Source organism: Chelon labrosus (assembly GCF_963514085.1).
Source record: "Chelon labrosus genome assembly, chromosome: 17".
Classification (NCBI taxonomy): domain Eukaryota; kingdom Metazoa; phylum Chordata; class Actinopteri; order Mugiliformes; family Mugilidae; genus Chelon; species Chelon labrosus.
Genome location: NC_140350.1, coordinates 9,576,495 through 9,600,157, shown reverse-complemented (window position 1 = coordinate 9,600,157; position 23,663 = coordinate 9,576,495). Strand labels below are relative to the sequence as shown.

The window sequence follows — 23,663 nt, the reverse complement described above, 5'->3', positions numbered from 1 at the left end:
GTGACATGAAAGGAAGAGATACCCTGCTATATTTAGGTGAATGCCTTAATCAATAATGCATCCACCTCTTCCAGTACCAGCTTCTTGATCAGCTAGCACTCTTTACCCACTGAGACTCAGTTGCATACTACTAAACATCAGCAAAGAAAAAATATCATATAGTAAAAATGTACAAATGAACCTTAAGCAAGCTATTAGAGAAGTGTTATTGAAGCATTTGATCAACACTTATTCTCCATCCCAGTCTTTGCCGTATAACTTTGTTCTGTGTGCTGTTGTTGTGTAAACATGAATGTTGAGAAAGTTATTTTTGGTGACACTCGCCCACCTAACCCAGGAATTGGGTGTAAGGTGGCCCTCTGTCTGAGGTCGTGGTAACCATAGCAGGCCCTGGAAAGTGAAATGCGATGCGGCGGGACCTCTGGGCTGTGTTTCTGAATCACAACTCCATAATGAGCTGGCAGAGCTCTGGCTGCATCAAAGATGCAGCACCCCAGTATCTGTTTCAGCTCACAGTGCACAATAGTGCAGTGTCACCTGTGCAAGGGGAGTGGAGGCGGTGGGCCCAGAACAATCACTCAGAGACAGAAAGCTTTTTATCACCATGCTGCACTCACACCCATACATCCTCAGACATGATTTCCCTGAATCTGCCTACACACTGGATATGTTCAAACATATTCATTCATTTAAAAAGGTAACACGCACAAAAACACATGTTATGCTAAGTTAATATGAGCACTGTCCAAAATGTCAATAAATAAGTCATGGTAGCGCAGAGAAAGGTTTACTCATGCAGCTTACCTGTGATGCGTGACACAGTTGAGTGACGGATTAAGGTTAGACAAAGTGGTAATGATTTAGATCATAAATAAAGGAGATGATTAATAGCAAAAAATAAATGATTCAATTTGATCAGGATTTCAGTCTTTGTATGGGCATTATATGGCACATTAGAATGATTACCAAACACATTCCAGATATGATATGGAATATCTAATGATAGATGATACCTAATATTAAATGATTCCGCAAAACCTTTCTCTTTTATGACTTTTCATAAGTTTCAAATATACTTGAAATTTACTGTTAAGTAGCGCTCACACAGATATGTTGACACAGTGCTGCACGCGAAGAAACACTGACAGAGCTGTAATTTAGAGCTTAGTCATTCTTACCACCAGGGTCCAGTGATTAGTCCCAGAGAATGATGACCGTGGGATCTCGATGGCTGTCAAGATGACTCAGTTGGGTCAGTTTACATTTAACTGCTAATTACAAGCCTTTATACTGGTGCCTGTGGAGGGAGTAAATTTATATTTAATATTAATAGTAATGACAACGGTAACTGAGACACTATGCAGTGGTTTTGTTTTACAAAAAAGGCACAAGATTAAAAATTGTTTTCTTTTGGTATTAGGTCTTGTAGGTATTATGGCCTTATAGTGACTTTAAAAGATGAAACGTGACATTATGTAGGCCTTTTGCATAGACTCATTCAAGATCTGTCGGGCCGATCAATCAATCAGTGCCACATGCCGAATATTAAGCAATATACTGTTTGCTCTGGTAACTGTACTGTAAAGATTTTTTTTTATATTTGAGAAACAAGGTACCCCAAACTATAGGGGTGTTTCACCCTGATGTATCTCTTTCTTAGCATAATGTGCTTTTCTCTGCTTTTCCAGGAGAGTCTTCTGACCCAGTGGCACCCCCTGTGAACCTCAACCCCCTGACTCAGGGATACCATGGGACCCCTTCCCGTTCATCTTTCCCCACTCCTCTTCCTCTCCCTCCTCCTCCTCGTCCTGTGCCATCCCTGCACCACCTTTAAGCCTCAGGTTGTGGAGCGAGCGTCTGGCCCCGAGCCGCCTCAGTCCTCTGGTAACACGTCAGGATCTGGAAAGCGAACGTGTGCAGGAGAAGTGGTGTGTAAACCTGGCATTCTGCTGCCAGTGTGGCTACCACTCAACCCTCCACTTGGCGAGCAGGCAGGGAGGGCAGTCGTCTACTTCCTGTGTCTTATCTACTTGTTCCTGGGTGTGTCCATCGTTGCGGACCGTTTCATGGCATCCATAGAAGTCATTACCTCTCAGGTATTATTGAGCTTAATATTTATGAAGTTATTAAAGTAAACTGACATTCTTATGATCATGTTCTACACTCACATTGCAGATGTCAGTGTGTCCTTATCCCGCTGAAAAGTTACTGAATCAGAATCAACTGTATTGCCAAGTACACATAAAATAAATTTGTCTTGTGTTTGCTGCGTAACAATAACAGGAAACATTGTTCGAGAAAATAAGATGATGACAATTCAAAACAAACTATAAGTACAAAATATATAAGTTTATAATGTAAGATTACCCACTCTAGATTTTAAAAATAGATTCATGTGAAATTAATAATAAATTAATTTATTATAAATTAAATTTCTCTTTGAAGCCCCTTAGAGTGACGCACTGTAATTCCTTAGAAGAACATTATCAGGATGTTATAGTGGATCCTCGTAAATACTGGTTTAAACGTACATCACTTGTACCGTATCACCATGACCCATGTAATCTCAGTGTCATGCTTCAGCTGACTGTGTTTGAAACACTTTTGGTCATTTTTTATTCAAGTCTTGGAGAAACTCTAACTGTAATTCATTCAGAAGTTATTGAAATTGTTCAGTGGAAAGAGCATCCTTGACATTTTCACAAACTTCTTTCCCTGCAGGAGAAAGAAGTGACCATCACCAAACCCAATGGCGAAACAACAGTAACAACAGTACGAATCTGGAACGAGACAGTATCCAATCTCACTCTCATGGCCCTAGGCTCCTCTGCACCTGAGATCCTGCTTTCTGTTATTGAGGTAGTTCATTTCATTTGCTTTTGACTTATGCAGAAACTCTTACCTTTTATCTTATCTCGAAAAAAGACGTGTGTTGGTCAATGTCAACCACCAATGTGAACAACCATATTTACAATCATATTTATGCATATGAATTAAGAGTACAGACTGTCAATTTAAAAAATTCAAAAATGTGGACTGAAAGGTTGATATAGTATAAATTATCTGTGGTACACTCAGATAGGTAATTTTCTGTATTTCTTTTGACATTTGACGACTCCTTAACTGTCAAATTAGGTTCTTTGCTTTGACATTTTGTTGCTGAACTGTTTCATTTTGACAGGTGTGTGGTCACAACTTCAACGCAGGGGAGCTTGGTCCGGGCACCATAGTGGGCAGCGCTGCCTTCAATATGTTTGTGATAATTAGTCTGTGTGTGTGGGTGATCCCTGATGGAGAGAGTCGCAAGATCAAACACCTGCGAGTGTTTTTTATCACGGCTTTCTGGAGTATTTTTGCCTACATTTGGCTCTACCTCATACTGGCTGTCATCTCACCTGGGATTGTAGAGGTGCGTTTCTGATGCTGAATATAAAATGTGGACACTCGTGGACAAATTCGCATATTTTACCATGAATACAACCTTCTGCAGAAAACAGAAAGTACAGACAGTAAAAAGGAAACTTTCTTATCTTTCCTAGAGAATGCAACTGTATTGTTTGCTGTACTGGTTGTGTTTTGTAAAATGCATGTAAATTGTTTTAATTGTAATTCTTTTTTTTTTTTTACTGTATTTCTAATATCGTGTTTAAATATTATAATTGTCATATTGCAGGTGTGGGAGGCCATAGTGACACTTCTTTATTTTCCGGTTTGTGTGATCTTGGCTTGGATCGCTGACCGTCGCCTACTCTTTTACAAATACATGCACAGACGTTACCGGGCTGACAAGAGGCATGGAATTGTGGTGGAAATGGAAGGAGACCTTGAACCCAAAGGGATTGATGTTATTATGGATGGAAAGTTGTCTGATGGTGCTTCGTGCCCTGGAAACTCCTCCAGTGTGACAGTCTCTGTGCAGACAGGCAATGAACTAGAGCAGAACAAGGAAGAGGTGAGATTTGGTGTTTCCAGGATAAATGTTGTTGTAGATTGAATAGTGTGAACTCTCCTTTGTACTGAACATTCTGATCTCATAGAACTTTTACTCCAATGTTGGTATGATTTATCTTAAAGAGAACATTAATGCAGTATTTTTAAAAAGGTAAAGAAGAAACAAAGAAAGCTAAAATCACCAGGGGACCTACCCTGTCAAGCCCACTGATATGTAATAATCAGCTTTGAAGCTACATAGTGGAAATTTGAAGGGAATATTAGCTTTTCTGAGGTTAGTAAGATTCAATCCCAGCTGGAGTCTGAATGGCAGAACTGTAAACAGCAGGAGTCTGAACAGCAGGAAACGGAGCAGCCGAAGTGCCCACAGTTTTTCTTGGTAAAGTTTTGTCCTAAGAAACAAACATTATTTTTGTCATCATAAAGATATTTCTTCTTCACCCGCTGGGAACACCCACCAAACCCTTTGCAGGACCCCACTGCATACCCAGTTTGTGTAGTCACAACTAAAACATGTTCTTAAAGAAGCTACTGAGCAATTTGTGTTTTAAAGAGCATTTTACAGAACATGTAGTAATTTGCCCATCTCTGTAACACTAACACATAAAGTGTAATATCTTACAACTACAGTAAATTGTTTATTTTTTTTGGATAGGTGGTCCGCATCTTGAAGGACTTGAAGGAGAAACATCCCGACAAAGACCTGGACCAGCTAATTGAGATGGCTAACTACTCTGCCCTGGTTCATCAGAAGAAGAGCCGCGCCTTCTACCGCGTACAGGCAACACGCATGATGATCGGTGCAGGCAACATATTAAAGAAACATGCTGCCGAGCGCACACGCCCCTCAGAAGGACAAGACGCTGACAAGGCCACATGCTCACATATTTGCTTTGAAAATGCCCAGTACCAGTGTACCGAGAACTGTGGTTTTTTGTCCCTGGGTGTGATCCTTGACGGTGGCACAGGCCAGAACACTTTCTATGTGGACTACTGTACAGAAAATGGCTCTGCTAATGCTGGAGCAGACTATGAATTCACTAAGGGAACCCTAGTCTTTGAACCAGGAGATGTCCGCAAAGAAATCAAGGTGAGAAAGGAAAAACGACAGAGTTAACATTCAGTCACTGTGAAAACTGTATTGTCGTGAGTGTCTACATTAAAACTATTATGGCCTTATACATGAGGAGATTGATTGTACAATACTCTTCACTCTCCAGGTGGGCATCTTAGATGATGACGTCTTTGAGGAGGACGAGCATTTCTTTGTGCGTCTTCAGAACCTGAGGTTAGAGGAGGGTGGAAATGAAGGGACAGGAACTCCACCAAAGGGTAGACTAGTGGAGCCGCTGGTTGCCACTGTCACTATCTTGGATGATGACCATGCTGGCATCTTCACCTTTGGACAGCGGGTCCTGCGGGTGAGTGAGAGCACAGGCATGCTTACAGTGACGGTGGTGAGGAACTCAGGCTCCAGGGGCACAGTTGCTGTCCCTTACCATACGGAGGATGGCAGTGGCAAGGCTGGAGTGGATTACGAGGACACCAAAGGCGAGCTGGAATTCACCAATGAACAGACCAGGTGAGGCAGAGTCCACAGTCAGGCTGACTGGGAAGTATTAGGACAGTGTACAAGTCTGATGGATGTGCATGTTTAGAAGATTATTTCATATAAGATAGCCTCAAGCCAATGAAGACATACGTATGTTTTGAAAATAAATCACAAGGTACTGAATCATTTCAAAAATTGCTGAAAGTAACAAATGCTCATGAAACAGAGATACATATTGCATTTATTCAGAATTTTTTTATGGTCCACTACTGTTCTCTTTGTTGTTGTACTTGATCACTGGACCATAAAACAAAGTTTTGTAGATCAAAAACACTTAAATAGACCCCACTGCGTGCTCATTCACTGTTATGGACAAATGCAGTGTAGTCTATTTTAGGTAGAGTTTACATGCAGCCCTCTGTCCTGCTGTAGCAAATAATCACTTGTGCATCAAATCCACAAAGTAAGTCTCACAAATGCACTATTTACTGCTGCAACCTTAATGTTTTTATATTGATAATTCTTTGGCCCGTACATTTGGTCACTGCTCTTAGGAAAGGGCCACAGAACCTCACAGAAAGATGTGTGATCCGTTACCCACTCTAGGTGGAGGAGGTCTTTTAGACAGAATTACCAGAGGACGTGACACCCACACCCACAAGATAATCCCATCCCTGATCAGGTGTGGGAACCTCCAGTCACCCCATGTAAAGTGACAGATCCTTTTCCCATTAAATTTTCAGGTTGTATAACCTGTGTTTGCACATGGACTAATTTTACACTTAGTGAAAGACTCTTATGTGACATGGACCATCACTTCAAAGTAAAGGGCACAACCATTTCAAGACCATAGTTAATTGGGAAATCTAGAGTGGTGAGCCCTATTTTTTCCCCTGCTGTCTTTCTGTGTACGTTACTTCTGAGTTGTCAGTAAGTCTTCAAAGGATTCCACAAATAAACACTGTGCAGACACTGATTAACCAAGATATTGTATCATTTAGTTCTCTCTTTGGCACACTAAGGAGCAAGAACTCTATGTTTAGTCCTGAATTATTTAAAGATGCATTGTGATTAATTATTTAAGTCACTTCAATTTGTGATGTGATTTAGATGGAAGGTGAAAATGTTTAAGATGTGGGAGTATTCTGTATTGTTGAAACTTATCCCTCATCATATTTAAAAGTATAGGATTTTTCAGTCATAGAAATAAAAGTTTGTGTGTCTGTGTGTACATTGTTGTGTCTGTGTGTGCGTCGGTGTGTGTGTGTGTGCATTCTTCCATATCTCCAGTCAGACGTTACAAGTTCGCATTATAAATGTGGAGGAGTACGAGAAGCAGGAAAACTTCTTCATCGTGCTTGAGGACCCCAAATGGCTGAAGCGTGGAATCTCTGGTGAGTGTGTAGGCATTTTAAATTTCGTCAATAATGTAGAAGTGGTCCGTGTTTTTGTGGTTATGGAAATGAAGAAAGTAGTATGAGATGATTGCCGTAGAAATAGAAAACAGCATACACCAAGTGGACTGTGGCAATATCCAAGATCAAGTTTCCAAACAATAACAAGAGCAATACAAGAAGCTGACTGCTGCTCACATGCATCAGAGGCAGTAAGGATTACAAAATGCTACTCACTGTTGTATCTGTTTCACTATAGCACAGGTGCGACAGCCAATTGTGAACTGAATATTCTTGAGTTGCTTCTGTAACATTAATGTGTCAAAAGGACGATGTGGGAATAGGATATGAGCTTGTTATTGCAGGTCAGAAGACTGTTAAACAAGTTTGTAATGAATAATAATTTATTTCTGTTGGTCAGAATGCTAATAAAGGTTAAGAGTGAGGTCACACTGTCTTTTCCTGTTGCATTTTAGTCTCCCTAGCTCCCCAACATATTAGGTTGTGATTAATCATATTGAATCATTATCTGTTTTTTTTTCACAGCATTGCTTCTTAACCAGGGTAAGATAATTTGGGTGTAGCTTTGAGTGTTGGTGCACTGTGTAGCATTTTAAAATACCAACATATTATTGTGAAGTTGCAAAACCAAGGCTGGAAATTTGACTGGAAAAACGATTTGAAATCTTATTCTCAAACGATCAACTGTGAATCTTGTGGCGTTTTTTCCCTGTAGCAGAGGATTTTAAGTTAACTGATCGTCTTTCACTCTTTCTAAACCACCAGCATCGATGTGGTCTGTCATCAATTCCACTCCTTGCCACTGTCAGAACTTTGCTCCAAATTTGCTTTTATTTGGCTAGGGCTGTAATACAACTCAGTATATTATACACACAACAGGTTTAAAAGATGCTACACTCTGCTGGTGTGTATTTTCTTTTACGCTTAGGCCCATAGCCTTGATTGAAGTTTAGGGGTGTGTGCATTTTGTAAATGACATGAGAAATTACGGACATAGTACTTCAATGTCTGTGCTCCCTGACAGGCAATCCCACCCCCGAGGAGGAAGAAGCCAGGAGGATCTCAGAGATGGGCAAACCTATTTTAGGAGAGCACAGCAGGCTAGAGGTCATCATAGAGGAGTCCTGTGAGTTTAAGGTGTGTGTGTGAGTGATAGAAGGCATTACACTACTAGTAAGCCTGCACTAGATAAGTTATTGCAATGGACAGGCAAGTATATTAAGCTATGTTCAGTTGAAAATGTGAACTTGAAATAGTTTGGATGCTTTAACATTTGGAAAAAGAGTAAACATATCTGTGTAAACTCTGAATATGAGTTATATTTTCTTGAAAAGCTTTAACAAATAAAAACACCACAAAGGTGTGGTTTGTTGCACACATAATTTTTCATTGATTGAATGTGGAAAACTATGTGTTTTATTTATCCTTTCATTGTGTCATTACACATCAGATTCCCAATGGAGTGCTAGATCAGGTACAGTTTCAACCAGCATGTTATGTCTGCTGAGAATTATAAAACTTTTCTCATCTTGTTTTCTTATTGAACAACTTTCCTTATGAATTACATGCATCTTAAGTTGAGATACACTCAGATTCAATGTGTGTATCAGTGTGTGTTGAGTGAGCAACGTCTGGGTCAGTTCATTCTAAATTTCATTCGTTTCCTCTGCAGCAGCCAGTAGGTTTGTGCGTATTTTGTGAATATGTGTAATTCATTATAATTAATAATAAATAAGAACTTTTTGTTTTATTTGTTTTATTGCACTGGCCTAGTTTGTTTCACCTAGCCTGTGAAACAAATTAAAACAACAGACCTCGTGAGGTTTTGAGGAAAAAAATCCTGAAAAGGATGAAATGTGAACCTATCTGTTGTGTGCACATTCATGTGAGCAATCATTTTTCTGATTCATTACTGACTTGTTTAATTTCTCTTAACAGAACACTGTGGACAAACTCCTTAAAGACACAAATCTGGCTGTGGTGGTTGGCACACACTCGTGGAGAGAGCAGTTTATTGAAGCAGTGACAGTCAGTGCAGGTAAGTGGCTAGAATCACCAATTAACCTAACAAGCATGTCTTTTGACTGCAGGAGGAAGCCGGAGCATCTGGCGAAAACTCACACAGGGATAACATGCAAACTCCACACAGAAAGACCTCTGCCACCCTAATATAAGTTATTATATGTTAGTTATAGTTAATAGTCAATTTTGCATTTAAATAGAAGTTGTCAGAAGGGATTTAGTTTTAATTCATGTTGATTATGTTTTTCATAATACATGAGGTTCATCGTTTTCAGCCCTTGCTTACTCGCAGCAGGATGAGACAGAAGTCCTGCTCTGTAGCTTTACTGCTGTTATGACAGCAGCCAATTGTTCTCCATAATGTGCCTTGATAAAATTAACTTGGGAGCTGGTTTCAGACTTTGCTTTTGTGGTTGTTCAGCCTGGTTTAGTAAATCAATAGTTTGTATCTGACTAGTATTTAGTAAGAGCTTAGGAAGGCTTTATGTTGAAACTTGAACTACTGTGAATATATGCGTAGTTAATGCAACCCAGGTCAGGTGTATCACCATCATTATCACATGACTTCAGTCTGTCGATAGCTTTTTTTCTAACCTATGAGCACCATTCATTTTAAAACAAGTTTAACATGTAGAGTGAGAATACTGGTCCTGATGGTGAAATGCAAAGGGACATAAATACAATGATAAACACAATAAATCCCCTTGATTCAACCATTGATGACGAGACTGCACCCGGTTACAGCTTACCTGTTTTTTATTTATAGCTTAATTTGACAAACTGTGATTGCATTAATTGTAGATGATGGTTGGTATATTTTCTGTTGCTCTTTTTGATTTACTTCATGTGTCTGTCTTCAGGTGATGGAGATGAGGAGGAGGGACATGAGCAACGAATGCCGAACTGCTTCGACTATTTCATGCACATACTGTGCATTTTCTGGAAGATTCTGTTTGCTTGTGTCCCGCCCACCGAGTACTGGAATGGATGGGCTTGCTTCATTGTGTCAATCTGTGTCATTGGTCTTTTAACAGCCGTTATTGGAGACATAGCTTCCCATTTTGGCTGCACTGTAGGCCTGAGAGACAGTGTCACTGCTGTGGTCTTTGTAGCGCTGGGGACATCAGTTCCTGGTTAGTGGGGATTTTATTTTTTGCTTTTAAACCGTTAAAACAACTGCACACTAAACGCACATTAAACTTGATGTTTAAGTCGAATCTCGTACTATAGAAACTTTAGCCAGAAAAATGACTGCCAGAATAAACTGAACTACTTAACAACCTAATTTTCAAACGTTATTCTTTCTTCCCAGACACCTTTGCAAGTAAAGTGGCTGCCACGCAGGACCAGTATGCAGACGCATCTATTGGAAATGTGACAGGAAGCAACGCAGTTAATGTGTTCTTAGGCATTGGGGTGGCCTGGTCCGTGGCTGCCATATACTGGGAAGTGAAAGGGAAGGTCTTCCGTGTGGACCCCGGTTCACTGGCCTTCTCCGTCACGCTCTTTACCATTTTTGCCTTCTTCAGTATGGGAGTGTTGATGCTACGCCGAAGGCCGTCCATTGGTGGAGAACTGGGAGGGCCACGGATCACTAAGGTCTGCACTTCCCTACTTTTCCTTGGACTCTGGTTCCTCTACATCCTCTTCTCCAGCTTGGAGGCCTATTGCCATATAAAGGGCTTCTGAGAGACCACAGCTGGGGAAAGTCATGACTACATGCTAACAAACACACACATTACCAGGACATTCACCTGGAAAGTACTGTTACAGTAACTACCAGAATCAACCAATGTCACCACTTGACAGCTGCTGCCATGGTTCATAAAGAAATGTATACACACTACAGACTAACACATACAAATCTGTATGTCACATAAACTGCAGGACATTTCCAGTCAATAGACTCCATTGTGATAATAGTGATTTATTTACTCATGAATAAAATGCAGAAACTGTTTTGATAAAGACAAATGGTCAACATGTAATTTATGATGTCACTGGATTTTTCTTGAAACCTGACGGCTCTTAACCTGGATTTTAAGTTTGGTATTTTTCTTCTCCCGCTTATAAAGACGCGGCCAGAATAGATTACCTAACCGAACGAATAAATTAGAAAATCAATGACACCTGCTCTTGCTAATATGAGTAAGTGATATTACACAATAAGCTATTCTGTATAAAAATAACAACTGAAGAACACCACTTTGCGCTACAGCAGTCGAGCCGGTTGTACTTGTATAATCAGGACACCTCTTAGTTTGTCATCAAGCTTATACCATGGCCACTTATCCCAAGCAAAAATAGAAGCTTTAAATCACCCATTCTGTTAAAATTAGTTTGTTGTCCTTATGTCAATTTTGAATGGAACCCTGCCAGCCAATCAGAAGCAAGTATTTTCTGCAGCCATTGTATAGTATATCACAGTTGTGCACAGTTTGGTTACAATTTGCAGTTTGAGGAATAAACTACTGTTGTGAAATATGTTGCACTGCTAAACTGTGTTTTGTCTGTTGTGACACAAAGTATTGTTGATCATGCACTGCACCTACTGAATTTGAACTTGCTTATTTAGTATAAGTATTGATAATAATAATAATAATAATAATAACGATTGTAAATGCACTACATGGACCCAAGATTGAAATGTGAAATTGATAAAGATTTACACAGACAACGAATTTTTGATAAGCACCTGGTATTTGCCATTTAGTGTGACTGTTTTAAAGTGATGATTCATTCACCCCTGAAGTCTTATCTGTTTATTATTTATCAATGGTGTAATTAAATGTATTTCTAATTTATGGTATTTGAGCTGATATTGACAAATGCATATTGTCCTTTATTGTAAAAGTTGTCATAATTACAGTGAAATTTTGATTGTGTTTCCATTGGATCCATTTCCCACGCTCATTGTTTCAGACCTATATTCACATTTGTTCAGAAGGTAATGTAACATATTATATGATGTATTCCATGTTAAGTACAAGATATATTGCACCCAAAACAGTGATGTGGAAATTGGCTTGAGGGCTCAAAAATGATATTAAAAGAAGTTGGTTTCAGAGTTTGTGTTTTAGTGTAATGCACTAGTCAGCTATACAAATGGATAAAAAAAAAGTTAAAATAATTGGTACATGGCCTTAGTCTAGACTGAACTTGAACTGCACAGGGTTTAGAAATGCCATTCAAATCATGCGAAAGTTTTACTGTAGGGTAATGTTTCCATAGTTTGACAATTAGCTTCCTCTCAAATATAGAAATGTTCTGTGTTTATCTGCTGCTCAAACCGATTCACATTGATTAGCTCAAGGTTTTTTCAGAGACTTTATGATAAATACGATGATATTAAAGAAAATGACCAATATTAACGTGTACCATGTGACGCTGCATTCAGCGTCCATCACGGGAAATAAAACATTTGAGCACCCCGGTCTAAATTGTTGTAAGGTTTACTTTTTCAGGAATAATAATAATAATTAAAAAAATAAAATAAAAAATGATGTACCTTAAAACGCCCTGTATGACTGCATTTGACTACAGCCAGATGAACAGTCACATATTGAATTTTTTTTTTAATATTCGCCCCTTGTGTAGAATAAAATGTGATTTTACGGCGGGGGAAGTGTTTATTTTGAGGCTTATCTTAAAACATCGCAACTGTGGAGAAAAGTATTGAGTTTTTCCCATGCAACTGGAATGCAGCAGTAGCCCGGCACAGGGGACAGGACAACATGGCTGCTGCTGCGGGCCGATACTACGGAGAAGGCGGCCGAGCAACGAAAAGACAGAAAACTGAAGACGGAGGAATGACAACGGTGAGCGCTTCCTTATTGTCCTTGTTGCTAGTGTTTATTGTGTGAACGTGTGCTCACTTTCGCTCGTCCGAGAAAGAAATTCAGTTTGAATAAAGACAGTGCTTTTTTTTTTTTTTCGCTGCTGGTCAAAATGAAGAAGCTAACCAGCCCTAGCTAACCCAAGCAAACCAGTGGGCTGGTGAGGTCTAGCTTTAACGGCGTTAGCATGAGTTTTGTGAAAATATAATAAAGAGACAGACGCTGACACATAATTCAGTTTTGTGTTTGGGTAGGAGACATGTTTTAGTTGACTAGCAGTTTTGCAAAATGGCACAAAGAAGCGATTGTTTCTTCAGGGAGGCGTTTAAAGTTCCTAATAACATCATGTTATTAACGCTGCTAGTTGCTTATCTCCTTTATCTTTTCACTACATAATCTCGTTTTCAGGAGAACTACGATGACCCCCATAAACCGCTACCGTCCCCGGTGGTGCACATCAGGGGCTTGGTGGACGGTGTCATGGAGGCTGACCTGGTGGAGGCCCTGCAGGAGTTTGGTGCCATTAGGTAATAATAGAGCTTTTAATGCAACGCACACAGATCAGGCGTAACATTATGACCACCTTCTTAATATTGTGCAGGTCTCCCTTGTGCCTCCAAAACAGTTCTGACTAATCAGAGAATGGACATGATCCTTCTGAGGGTGTCCTGTGCTAGTCCTGTGGTGTCTGGCAACAAAATGTTGTTAGTGGGGGCCTTTGGGTCCTATGGGTTGAGGGGAGGGGCCCCTGTGGATCATCCCACAGATACTTGATCAGTTTGGGAGCTAGGGAATTTGGAGGCCAGGTCAACATCCTGCTGGGTATGACTGCTGCCATCAAGGAGAGTCATTGCTATGGGGTGGGGGTGCCTGGTCTGGTCTAGGTGGGTGGTACGTGTCTAAGTAACATCCACGTGAATGCCAGGTCCAAAAATGTCCCAGTAGAACACTGTATCTACCACCTACCACCTGTTAGTGGTTTTATTGTTGTGGCTGATCGGCGTATCTCTAGCATGCTGACAGTAGTCACAGTATTTTTCATTTGTGTGATTCTCGTTGTTCAGGTTAATGGCAACGTTTGTATTAACCTCATAAATGTACTCGGCTAGCGCAGTCTTACATACTGTTGTATTATCAGCGGTCACAGTTTTAAAAAAAAAAAGTCTACACATCTTAACAGGTTCAGCAGAAAAACAAATCCGTTTGCGTGTTAGCTCGAGGTTCTTTTTACAAATCCTTGGGTACACAGTTTTGATCATTAATTTTTTATACCATTGGCTTTTTCACTGGCCATTAGTGGACTTTTTATCTGTGTTGTTTCCTACTAGGGACAGAGCGTACACAGGATTTATCTGATCTTGTCTGCTGCCTGTTTATGAGGATGTGGTGAAGCTACATGTGGTGAAGCCTCAACTGTACATATGATGTGTGAGCCAGACAATCTCAGCAGTTGTCTAAAAGCAGTGTAGCGCTGCAGATTTTAAAGATAATACGTTTCAATGCTGTCATATTACAAGGAATTCTGTGCTTCAATGCGAACATGGAAACTGTCTCATAATACTGACTTATGATCAAAGTCTGCATACTTGCAAGCTCAACCAAGTTGACAATGATTTTAAAAATGCATTTGACTCGTGTTATTCTTAATGAAATGTGGTTCAGTAATCATGCATATGGGTCATTACATTTTTCTTATTTTATTTACAGTTTTGTGGTTATGATGCCTAAGAAGCGTCAGGCCTTGGTGGAATATGAAGACATGAATGGGTCCTGCAATGCTGTAACATACGCAGCAGAGAACCAGGTTTACATTGGAGGTCACCCTGCCTTCATCAATTATTCCACTAGTCAAAAGATCTCCCGACCAGGAGACTCGGATGACACCCGGAGCGTCAACAACGTGCTACTGCTCACGATCATCAACCCCATCTATCCTATCACCACGGTAACGTGCACAGTGTTCTCGTCTTGTCATAACTTATCAAGTGATATCTAACTGGGTGCATTACTGTATGGTTACATATTCAGAGTGAATTATTCATTAGATCACTGCACACTTATTTTCAGTGTTAGGTATGAGCCATGATCAAAACTTTCTTCATGATATATATAAAGGGAATGATTTGTTTCTGTTTTCACAAAATGCTGAAAAACTCCCATTTACTACAGGTACTACAGCCATCAAACATTTTTCTCACTGCATGTTTTATTAGGTCTTCAGATTGAAACAAATGTTGAAGGAGATTGAGCTGCATCATCTGGATTCATATTCATATCGGCTTTAAAATGCAAATACTCTCTTGTCTTTCCTTTCACAGACCTTTCACAGCATCTGATTTTTCTCTCCTTTAGTTACGTCAGTGATTTTATAATAACTGAGAAAAAAAAAAAACATTTAGCAATTTGACTGTTTTCTGTTTGGTCATGTGTGGTGATTTTACAGGTAGCATGTGTGCAGTGTGTATCAGCACTATTATGATAAAAACTTACATGTGTGCCTCTACAGGATGTGCTCTACACCATTTGTAACAACTGTGGTCCTGTGCAGAGGATTGTCATCTTCAGAAAGAATGGTGTACAGGCCATGGTTGAATATCCTTTTCAGTAATTGCCTGTTTGGACCTGCTACGATTGTATAACATGTTGATGTTTAATTATACTTGAGCTCTACAAAAAAAAAAAAAAAAAAAAAAAAAAATGTTCAGATAATCAGACCTCCCCTTAACCCATTGTTCCCACATTTGATTCAGTCCAAAGTGCCCAGAGGGCTAAAGCATCTCTGAATGGGGCAGACATCTATTCAGGCTGTTGCACTCTGAAGATTGAATATGCCAAAGTGAGTATATGGCAGTGTTCAACCTTTGTACCTGGAGAATTTGCATGAGATGATAGTGAGAGGAAGCTAATTGTCATTTTTGTAATGTTACACCTTCCACAGCCAGCACGCCTTAATGTCTTTAAGAACGACCAGGACACGTGGGACTACACAAACCCCAATCTAAGTGGCCAAGGTAACATGCAGTCCCCGACCCTTCCCTCCCCGTTTTTCTTCCTCTTTTCCTCTCATGCCACTGTATGGGATGGTTAGGGTTCTCTGCCTCCGGGGGTATTGCCTTTGATCACATGTGCACGGTTCCTTTCACCGTGCACCTCAACCCAGTGTTAAGAGGCAGTATCCCCGTGATGCCTTCACAGTCATGCATTTTTCTTGCCACATAGCAGGCACAAAGTAAGGGCACGAGGAGCAACCTGGAGGGCAGCCAACCTCAGTTACAGGCTCATGCATGTGAACATACAAATCACAAACCAATCACACTAGCAAATGCAGGCGCACCATTCTTCACATAGGTTCACATTCCCTATAGAGCATGCCACAGCTGCACAATGTCACATCCCTGCCGACACTAATCCAGTAGATACACCGGAGCGCACCTCTAGGCTTTTTTCCAGACATAGTGGAGATTTTATCGTAGCTTCAATTTGACATCACACTACTCAGCCGAGTGGCTTCATGAAACCACAAAATACACCTCTGGTTAAGGGTCCCATGAAATGAGTCGTCAGTCTTTAGAGAACTGTACAGTCCATATACTCCTGTATGTAGGTTTGACTTAACAATAGGAGGGCCTGGGTTTGTTGGTTTGTAACTGTATAAACTGCAGAATGACCACTGTTAGAACCGTAGCTGTGACCTAACCCAGAGACTTTCAGTCTAATCACACCTGGATGGTTTGTCTTTATCTAAAAGATATGATTAGATAAATTAATAAAAATAGGACACATGGGAAAGAGGTGTGATTTTAGTTTAAATCTGTGGAACCACAGATCTGGGATCCAAGACGATTCTGCATTTCATGGGACCTTTAGTATAAAACAAATTATAGATATACTTGACAGTATCTACTGTATACAACATTCAATCATTTTTAGCTTTAAAACAACGTAAAAATATAATGCTAAAACATAATGTTTTAACATAGCATTGCATGTATAAAAAAAATCAGGAAAAGAACCGCAACCATTTGACATGTCTTATTGAGATTCCAAAATACAGGATGTTTGTACCACTTTACCCTTCAGTAGACGGTGTAGTTAATTCTTTTCGTAACAACCATGACCACAACATGTACATTGCAGGTTTCATACAGTTGTTTGCCATCATGTTCTTCCGAGAGGTTTCTTGTTATTCTATGGCTTGTGCTGCCTTACGACCCAGAGGTACTCCTTGTGTCCTCACTGTGCAAACTCATACAGGCTTACCTCAACTTCTAAGCAGACACAGCGGCTTCTACAGCTACAGTATAACAGCAACCACAGCCACAACTAATGTAAATCTGCTCTGTGGCATACATCGGACACAGTGGGGCATCAAATACTGGAACACAACCTCAACTCAGTACTTCCTTATTCCAAGCTCATCATCACCCCTATCTCTACCACCTGACATGGGAATCCATTTTATTTCTGGTGATGGACAGTAGCCATCATTTCAGTTTGAAAGACAGAAATACTCCAAGGCCGCGTGAACAGACACCTCGCATATCCCACCACAGACTGACCTTGATAAATTGCTAAGCGTCTACCGCCACCTCTTTACCAGTACAGCACATCTCATCTCCAGAGCCCGAGGACGCACCTCTTTGACACAACACATTGATGAGGGCGGGAGTCAGGTGTGTGGTCATTGCGGCCACACCTCCTAGCTCTCGGGATGTGCCTGCCATAACACAACCACAGGGAGCAACAGAGGAATTTTCAGACACACTCAGCCCGACCAGGGGACAGATGACACCACATACTGGGGCAGTAAACAAAAAAAGAGGCCATTCTCGCTCTCTCAGACGCAAATACTCCTCGTCTCCACCTTCCTGCGCCGAACACAACATGACCATACAACGAACTGAATATCCAAGGCAACACCGCCATGACCTCACATCGTCATGCAGATATTCCAGATGACTTATTGTCAAGCACTAGACGCCTTTTCACTTTGCAAGTGACTGACAGCTATTAAAGCAAATAAACAAGCATCATGTGAGAGCCCATTTTTACACGAGAAGAAATATCCACGGGGGGGCCTATGAAGACACAAGCATCAGACACCTATCAAGCATACAAGCACAGAGGCAAACAGATTACAAATCCTTTCCCCAAAGCTTTCTACATTTATGGACTCTGTTGTTCTCTGTATCTTTCCCATTTCCCTCCCTCTCTCTGCTGTTCATGTGTTGTTTCTGCGTTGTTTCATTTTCCCTTTTTTGCACTGGCCCTTAGTGATGCCTTTAACGCCTCCCGTGTGATGCAGGTTTGGCTCAGTGTGTCTGTGGACTGACAGCCCACTCTCAAACGGTGCAAATATCCTGCTTTGTGGTCAGAGCACGGTAAGCTGGAAATGAGCCTCTAATAGCGACTTTCAAAACAGACCGACAGCAAGTCAAAACCAAGTATGGACGTGTGGATGTACTTTTCTCTCTGGTGGTGGGGATGCAAGGAAGGAAAGAAGAAAGACAAGACTGAAGAGGGAGAATGAGTTGAGGCTGGAGTCAGAGGTTGACGGGTAGCACCCTTGCTGAAGACTGCCCCCTAGCTGCCCACTGTGTCCCATGCTCCATGTGTGGTGCTGTAAGTACTGAAATGAATGAATAATCTGACTTGATGGTTATAATTCAAAGTTATTGTGAAACTACAACAGCTTGACAGCTGTTGCTTTTTTTTATATTTATATATATTTTGCTGACACTTCAGTCGTGTAATGGAGTTTGACAATCAGTCACTCTGCACTGTTGACAACTTTCTTTTTGTGAAAGAGTTTGCTGCATTTGTGGATCTGGTTTTACTACCTTGTGTTGATTTATCAAGTAAATTAGTGTCCAAGGAAATCTGTGGGGCAATCAGCAGATGAAACAGGTGTTTTGTTAGATCAAGGAATAGTGTTTTCTCCACTTTGTGTTGAACTGACATCGGAGAATTTATTGTATTCAGATTGTACGCGCCTGTAGAATAGATTGTACAAGTGGTGCTAGTAATCCCCATTTGGTCGTGTCCACTTGTACAACCTATTGCTGTGTCTCTGTCTCTATTGAGATATTTAACTTGTAATCTGTTTTTCAAGGCACATTGTAAACAGCCAAAGGTGTATTTCATGAACTTCATACCTGCTTTAGTGTGATACATTGCACATGTCATGACATTGAGTACAAGTTCCCAGTGTTCATACATCCATACATATCATTATTTTGGTTACAGTTAAGAATGCATTTCAGTTTATTTATTTTATATAACAGATATAAAATGTGATTAGCTGGCCATAACAAACATAATAAATCGGTTTCACTTAACAGATGTGAACATAAAGTTGGGTGTTGGGTAAAGTTAGGTTTGCTGACAGACTGCTGTAGCCATGCAAGATTGCAAATAGTGTAGTTGTGTGAATCTGTTCTTGAAACTACACTGGTGAATAAGTTGATATATTATAATCTTATCATAAACTATTTTGATAGGTGTACAGCATATTCTGTCTGTCTTGAATAATCAGTCTAGATAACAATTCTGAATTTTCACAATATCAAGTATTGATGGCCATGAAGTAGAAAGTCCACATTGACATCTAGCTTTATTGTAACTGTCAACTATGGTCACAGTGTCCATAATGAGAACAACACATGCAGTTTTAATAATTAATTTCTAAGAGTGTTGTTGGCCTGCTAGACTGCTGTAATGTTGATCTGGTTGGAGATGGCCGGAAAGTTTCTTTACTACAGGTTTACTTACTAACATTCTTTTATGTTGACAAATTTAAGGCAGTCTACAGTTTTGATTTGATTTTTGTCATACACAATGTAATTATTTCCAGTGCTTCATCTTTTCACTCCTGGTGTTATACCTCTGTCTTATCCTGGCATGTAATAACTATGAAGTAAATAAAGCAGCAGGTGCTGCAGCAGGTTCACAGCACCGATGCATATTCTTTCATGCTCTACTTGAATGTCTATTCCAGATAATTGCCATGGGTGCTCAGAAATGTGTTTGTTGCAAACTGGTCATGTTAATTTGGATTTGACATGTGTATATGTGTACCTGCACAGATGCTGATGGTGAAGGCAATTGGAACAATTCACAAGGTGTGTGAGTGTGTGTGTGTTTCTACTAGGATGGGAGGAGGTCTTTAAAAAATAAATAAATAAATGTTTGAAAGCTATCTTTCAAAAATAACTGTTTTAAAAAATCTCCATTATGTCCCCTATTAGATTAGTTAAAAAGTCTGCTGCAGACTTTTTAAACACTTTAACAAGTTGTCAGGCCCCTCTGTTGCATGCCAACCACAAGCTTGCCCCTTAGCATGAACTAGACTACGTAAGGTATCCGTTTGATGGATAACTTTTATTTTACCATTTTTAGATCCCAATGCAAATCCCAACAAACGGCAGAGACAGCCAGCTCTTCTCGGAGACCACCCACCTGATTATGGTAAACGTCCCATAAAGACATTTGTGTAGTACAATGGATCTCATTCCAGACCTGTATGTGAAACCCAAATGTTTTTCTCTCTTTTGAATTCAGGTGGCCCGCAAGGAGGTTACCATGGTTACAATGACGACAGCTATGGTCCACCTCCTCCCCATCGCATGGGGCCAGGTATGGGCGGCCGTGGTCGGGGTAGTCAACGATACGGCCCAGGATATGGACCACCACCACCTGAATATGGTCCTCATGCTGACTCCCCAGTTCTTATGGTGTATGGCCTGGAGCCCTCTAAGATTAACGCTGACAAGGTTTTCAACATCTTCTGCCTCTATGGAAATGTAGAGCGGGTGAGTGAAATGAAGCTTTGGAGCATCACTCTTAATCACTCCTACTTCCTGCTGATGACATCTTCCTTTACCTCCATGAAGTCAGATTTAATGGATTCATTTGTCTGATAATGATTTGTTAAGTGGTCTACACACTGTAAACTGAAATATGCTAAGCTAGCAGTTCACCTACAAATATTCATGTTAATTTTTTTTGAGTGGTCGGCTAATTTGTTTTCATCTTAAGGTCAAGTTCATGAAGAGTAAGCCTGGAGCAGCAATGGTGGAGATGGGAGACTGTTACTCCGTGGACAGGGCCATCACTCACCTCAACAACAACTTCCTGTTTGGACAGAAACTCAATGTTTGGTAGGAGCATCTCTGCAATCTCTGCAAATGTTTTTAGAGATGTCTGCAGAGTGCGGTGTTGCAGATTCAGACACAATACCTAATCTGGTTTCTTTTCCTGCAGCGTGTCCAAGCAGCAGGCTATCGTGCCAGGACAGTGCTATCAGTTAGAGGACAACACCAGCAGCTTCAAAGATTTCCACGGGTCCCGAAACAACCGCTTCACCTCCCCGGAGCAGGCGGCGAAAAACCGAATCCAGCACCCCAGCAACGTCCTACACTTCTTTAATGCACAGCCCGACATCTCTGTAGAGATCTTCAACCAGGTAAGAGTCTGGTTCTGTCTGTGAGGTAAAGATTTTCCACAAACCATCACCTTAGATTTTTTACTTTAACTGGCCTCTCCTTCCAGGTCTGTGATGAACTGGGAATTAAAAGCCCCACAAGTGTGAAGCTTTTCACTGGAAAGAGTGAGTAAAATGTCTCACCCTGGCCGCTATTATTAACTGGTTATGTTTAGATCTGTACAGTCAAGTAATAACACTTACACTACATGGGCTAAATGGTTGTTAGACGTACTGTGTGCTGGATACCTGGATACAGAGGAGCCACAGTGTACACGTTACAGGACTGCACACACTGCAATAAAACAGACTCTAAAGACCAACTCCTCTTCTAGTTGCGGGATGATGTCTGCTAATTGCTGCCCTTGCATCAACACACCACTTTAAGTATTGTCTAGTATGGTAATCTATATTTTTCTGTGACACAACAGGTGAGCGGAGTTCATCCGGACTGCTGGAGTGGGAATCCATCAATGATGCCATGGAAGCTCTGGCTATGATGAACCATTATCAAATGAAAAACCCCAGTAAGTCTTTATCTTGTTAACATTAGCATACCAGCATGGTTTTAAAAGCTGCAGAAGCTTTTAATGTGTGGTATATTGTCTAGTCTTTAGGGACATCCAGCGGCGAGATTGCAACCAACTAAAAATTCCTCCCTTGCACTGTAGTTACTACTAAAAAAAACAAAAAGCCTTGAAAGGTCATTTATCTTTCTAAATTTTTTCTCTTTCTCTTCCCAGGTGGGCCTTACCCCTACACACTGAAGCTGTGTTTTTCAACCACACACCATGCCAACTAAATACTCTCCCCTCAAACTATTTGTAATGTTTTGTCTTTGCATTGAGTATACTACAGTTCTGTTGTCACAGTAAAAAGGAGAAACAGTATTGACTAACAAAAATTAGGTTTAATGTGCATTAGGAAAATGTTACATAAATTATACTTTTTTTTTTAAATTTTATTTTAATGATTTGTTTTTCTTTCATTATGCTTTTTTTTAATCAGTTGTTTATTTTGTATGTTCACAACACTAGATTTGACCCATCTTCCTTTTCAGTTTTTAAATAAACTAAACCGTAACAATAATGTGAGTACTGTTTTTACCAGTGTTCACACACTAAAAGACTGGTTGTGTTTTATCATTGCTTCTCTCTTGTTCAGATAAAAACTAAGGTCCATTCATGGAAATAAAATATGTGATTATTAGAAGGAAAAATAAATCACACTGAATCATGTGCTTCCACTGCAGTGGTGCTCAAGGATTAGTTATCTGTAAGCAGTGTATTATAATATTACTTTGGCTAGAATTAGAAGTTCACATAAGACCCCAGCCTGGAGAGACCCTCAAACCTACACGTGTTAGTGGTTTCATTCACAGGCATCAGATGAACTGAACCTTTTATTGCTCACCTCAATAATTAGTTGGTTTTTTTTTTATTATAGTTTTCAGTTTGCACATGTGCCTACAGTAGTACAGTATCTCAAAGGATTACATTTCTAGTGGCACCTTCAGCTGCATCTCATGGCCTTTCATCACCAGATGAACAGTCCTATATCACAAGCCATATTCATGCAAGTGAAGTGAACTTTTTTACCTGCTCCTCTAGCACTTTTAAATAGTAACCAAAAAAGTGTTTAACAAACCAGAATATGTTTTATATTTGTGATTCTTTTGATTTGATGACAGCTTTGAACACTCTTGGAATTCTCTCAGCTTGATAAGGGTGAATTTGTGGAATTTCTTGGCTTCTTAATGTGTTTAACACCATCAGTTGTTGTATAGAGGTAGGCTTGGTACACTGTTCCCTACAGCGAATAGCCTTATTTGACTTCTGTTCTGATCCTTTATTTATGCCACAGTGGGGATAAATAAAGGATTATTTTAAGAACCACTCAGGGAGGTAAAGAAAATCAACAGTCCATCATTACTTTAACACACAAAGCTCAGTCAGTGCAGAAAAATTCAAAAACTTAGTGCTGTCGTGGAGCCCAACAAACGGGCTCTCATGAAGACCGCCCCAAGAAAGACTAAGAGTTATCTTTTCTACACAGGTTCATTAGAACTGCTGTCCTCAGAAACGGCAGATTAACAGCATCTCAGACTAGAGCCCACATATCTGCTTTACAAAGTTCAAGTGGCAGACACATCTCAACATCACCTGTTCAAAGGAGAATCAAGCAGTCATGGTCAGATTTCTGCAAAGAAGCCACTACTGAGGAAGAACAACAAGAAGAAGAGAATTACTTTGGCCAAGAAACACAAGGAACAGACATTAGACTAGTGGAAATCTGCATTTTAATCTGATGACATCTTTGGTTCCACTGTGGAGGGGTTTTACAAGTAACACTGTTGGTGATTTATTCAAAACTGAAGCCACACTTAACCAGCAAGGCTACCATTG

The 23,663-nt window shown here is 40.2% G+C and overlaps 2 protein-coding genes across 2 annotated transcripts; both read left to right on the top strand.

Annotated features, from left to right (window-relative positions):
• Positions 1 to 1,748: 1,748 nt before the first annotated feature.
• slc8a2a (solute carrier family 8 member 2a) lies at positions 1,749 to 10,839 on the top strand (the record flags this gene model as incomplete). Its single annotated transcript, XM_084565210.1, has 11 exons — positions 1,749 to 2,096; positions 2,722 to 2,859; positions 3,182 to 3,409; positions 3,674 to 3,952; positions 4,607 to 5,041; positions 5,172 to 5,533; positions 6,794 to 6,897; positions 7,943 to 8,055; positions 8,857 to 8,956; positions 9,801 to 10,073; positions 10,253 to 10,839. The coding sequence occupies 11 exons, from the start codon at positions 1,749 to 1,751 to the stop codon at positions 10,627 to 10,629; spliced, it is 2,757 nt and encodes a 918-aa protein (XP_084421336.1). The 3' UTR covers positions 10,630 to 10,839.
• Positions 10,840 to 12,638: 1,799 nt separating this feature from the next.
• LOC311502654 (heterogeneous nuclear ribonucleoprotein L-like) lies at positions 12,639 to 23,106 on the top strand. The gene is made up of 14 exons (XM_084564981.1): positions 12,639 to 12,758; positions 13,185 to 13,303; positions 14,484 to 14,721; positions 15,283 to 15,370; positions 15,518 to 15,612; positions 15,715 to 15,787; positions 19,862 to 19,897; positions 20,175 to 20,243; positions 20,337 to 20,587; positions 20,814 to 20,935; positions 21,039 to 21,240; positions 21,327 to 21,384; positions 21,690 to 21,785; positions 22,002 to 23,106. The coding sequence occupies exons 1-14, from the start codon at positions 12,675 to 12,677 to the stop codon at positions 22,058 to 22,060; spliced, it is 1,590 nt and encodes a 529-aa protein (XP_084421107.1). The 5' UTR covers positions 12,639 to 12,674; the 3' UTR covers positions 22,061 to 23,106.
• Positions 23,107 to 23,663: the final 557 nt, after the last annotated feature.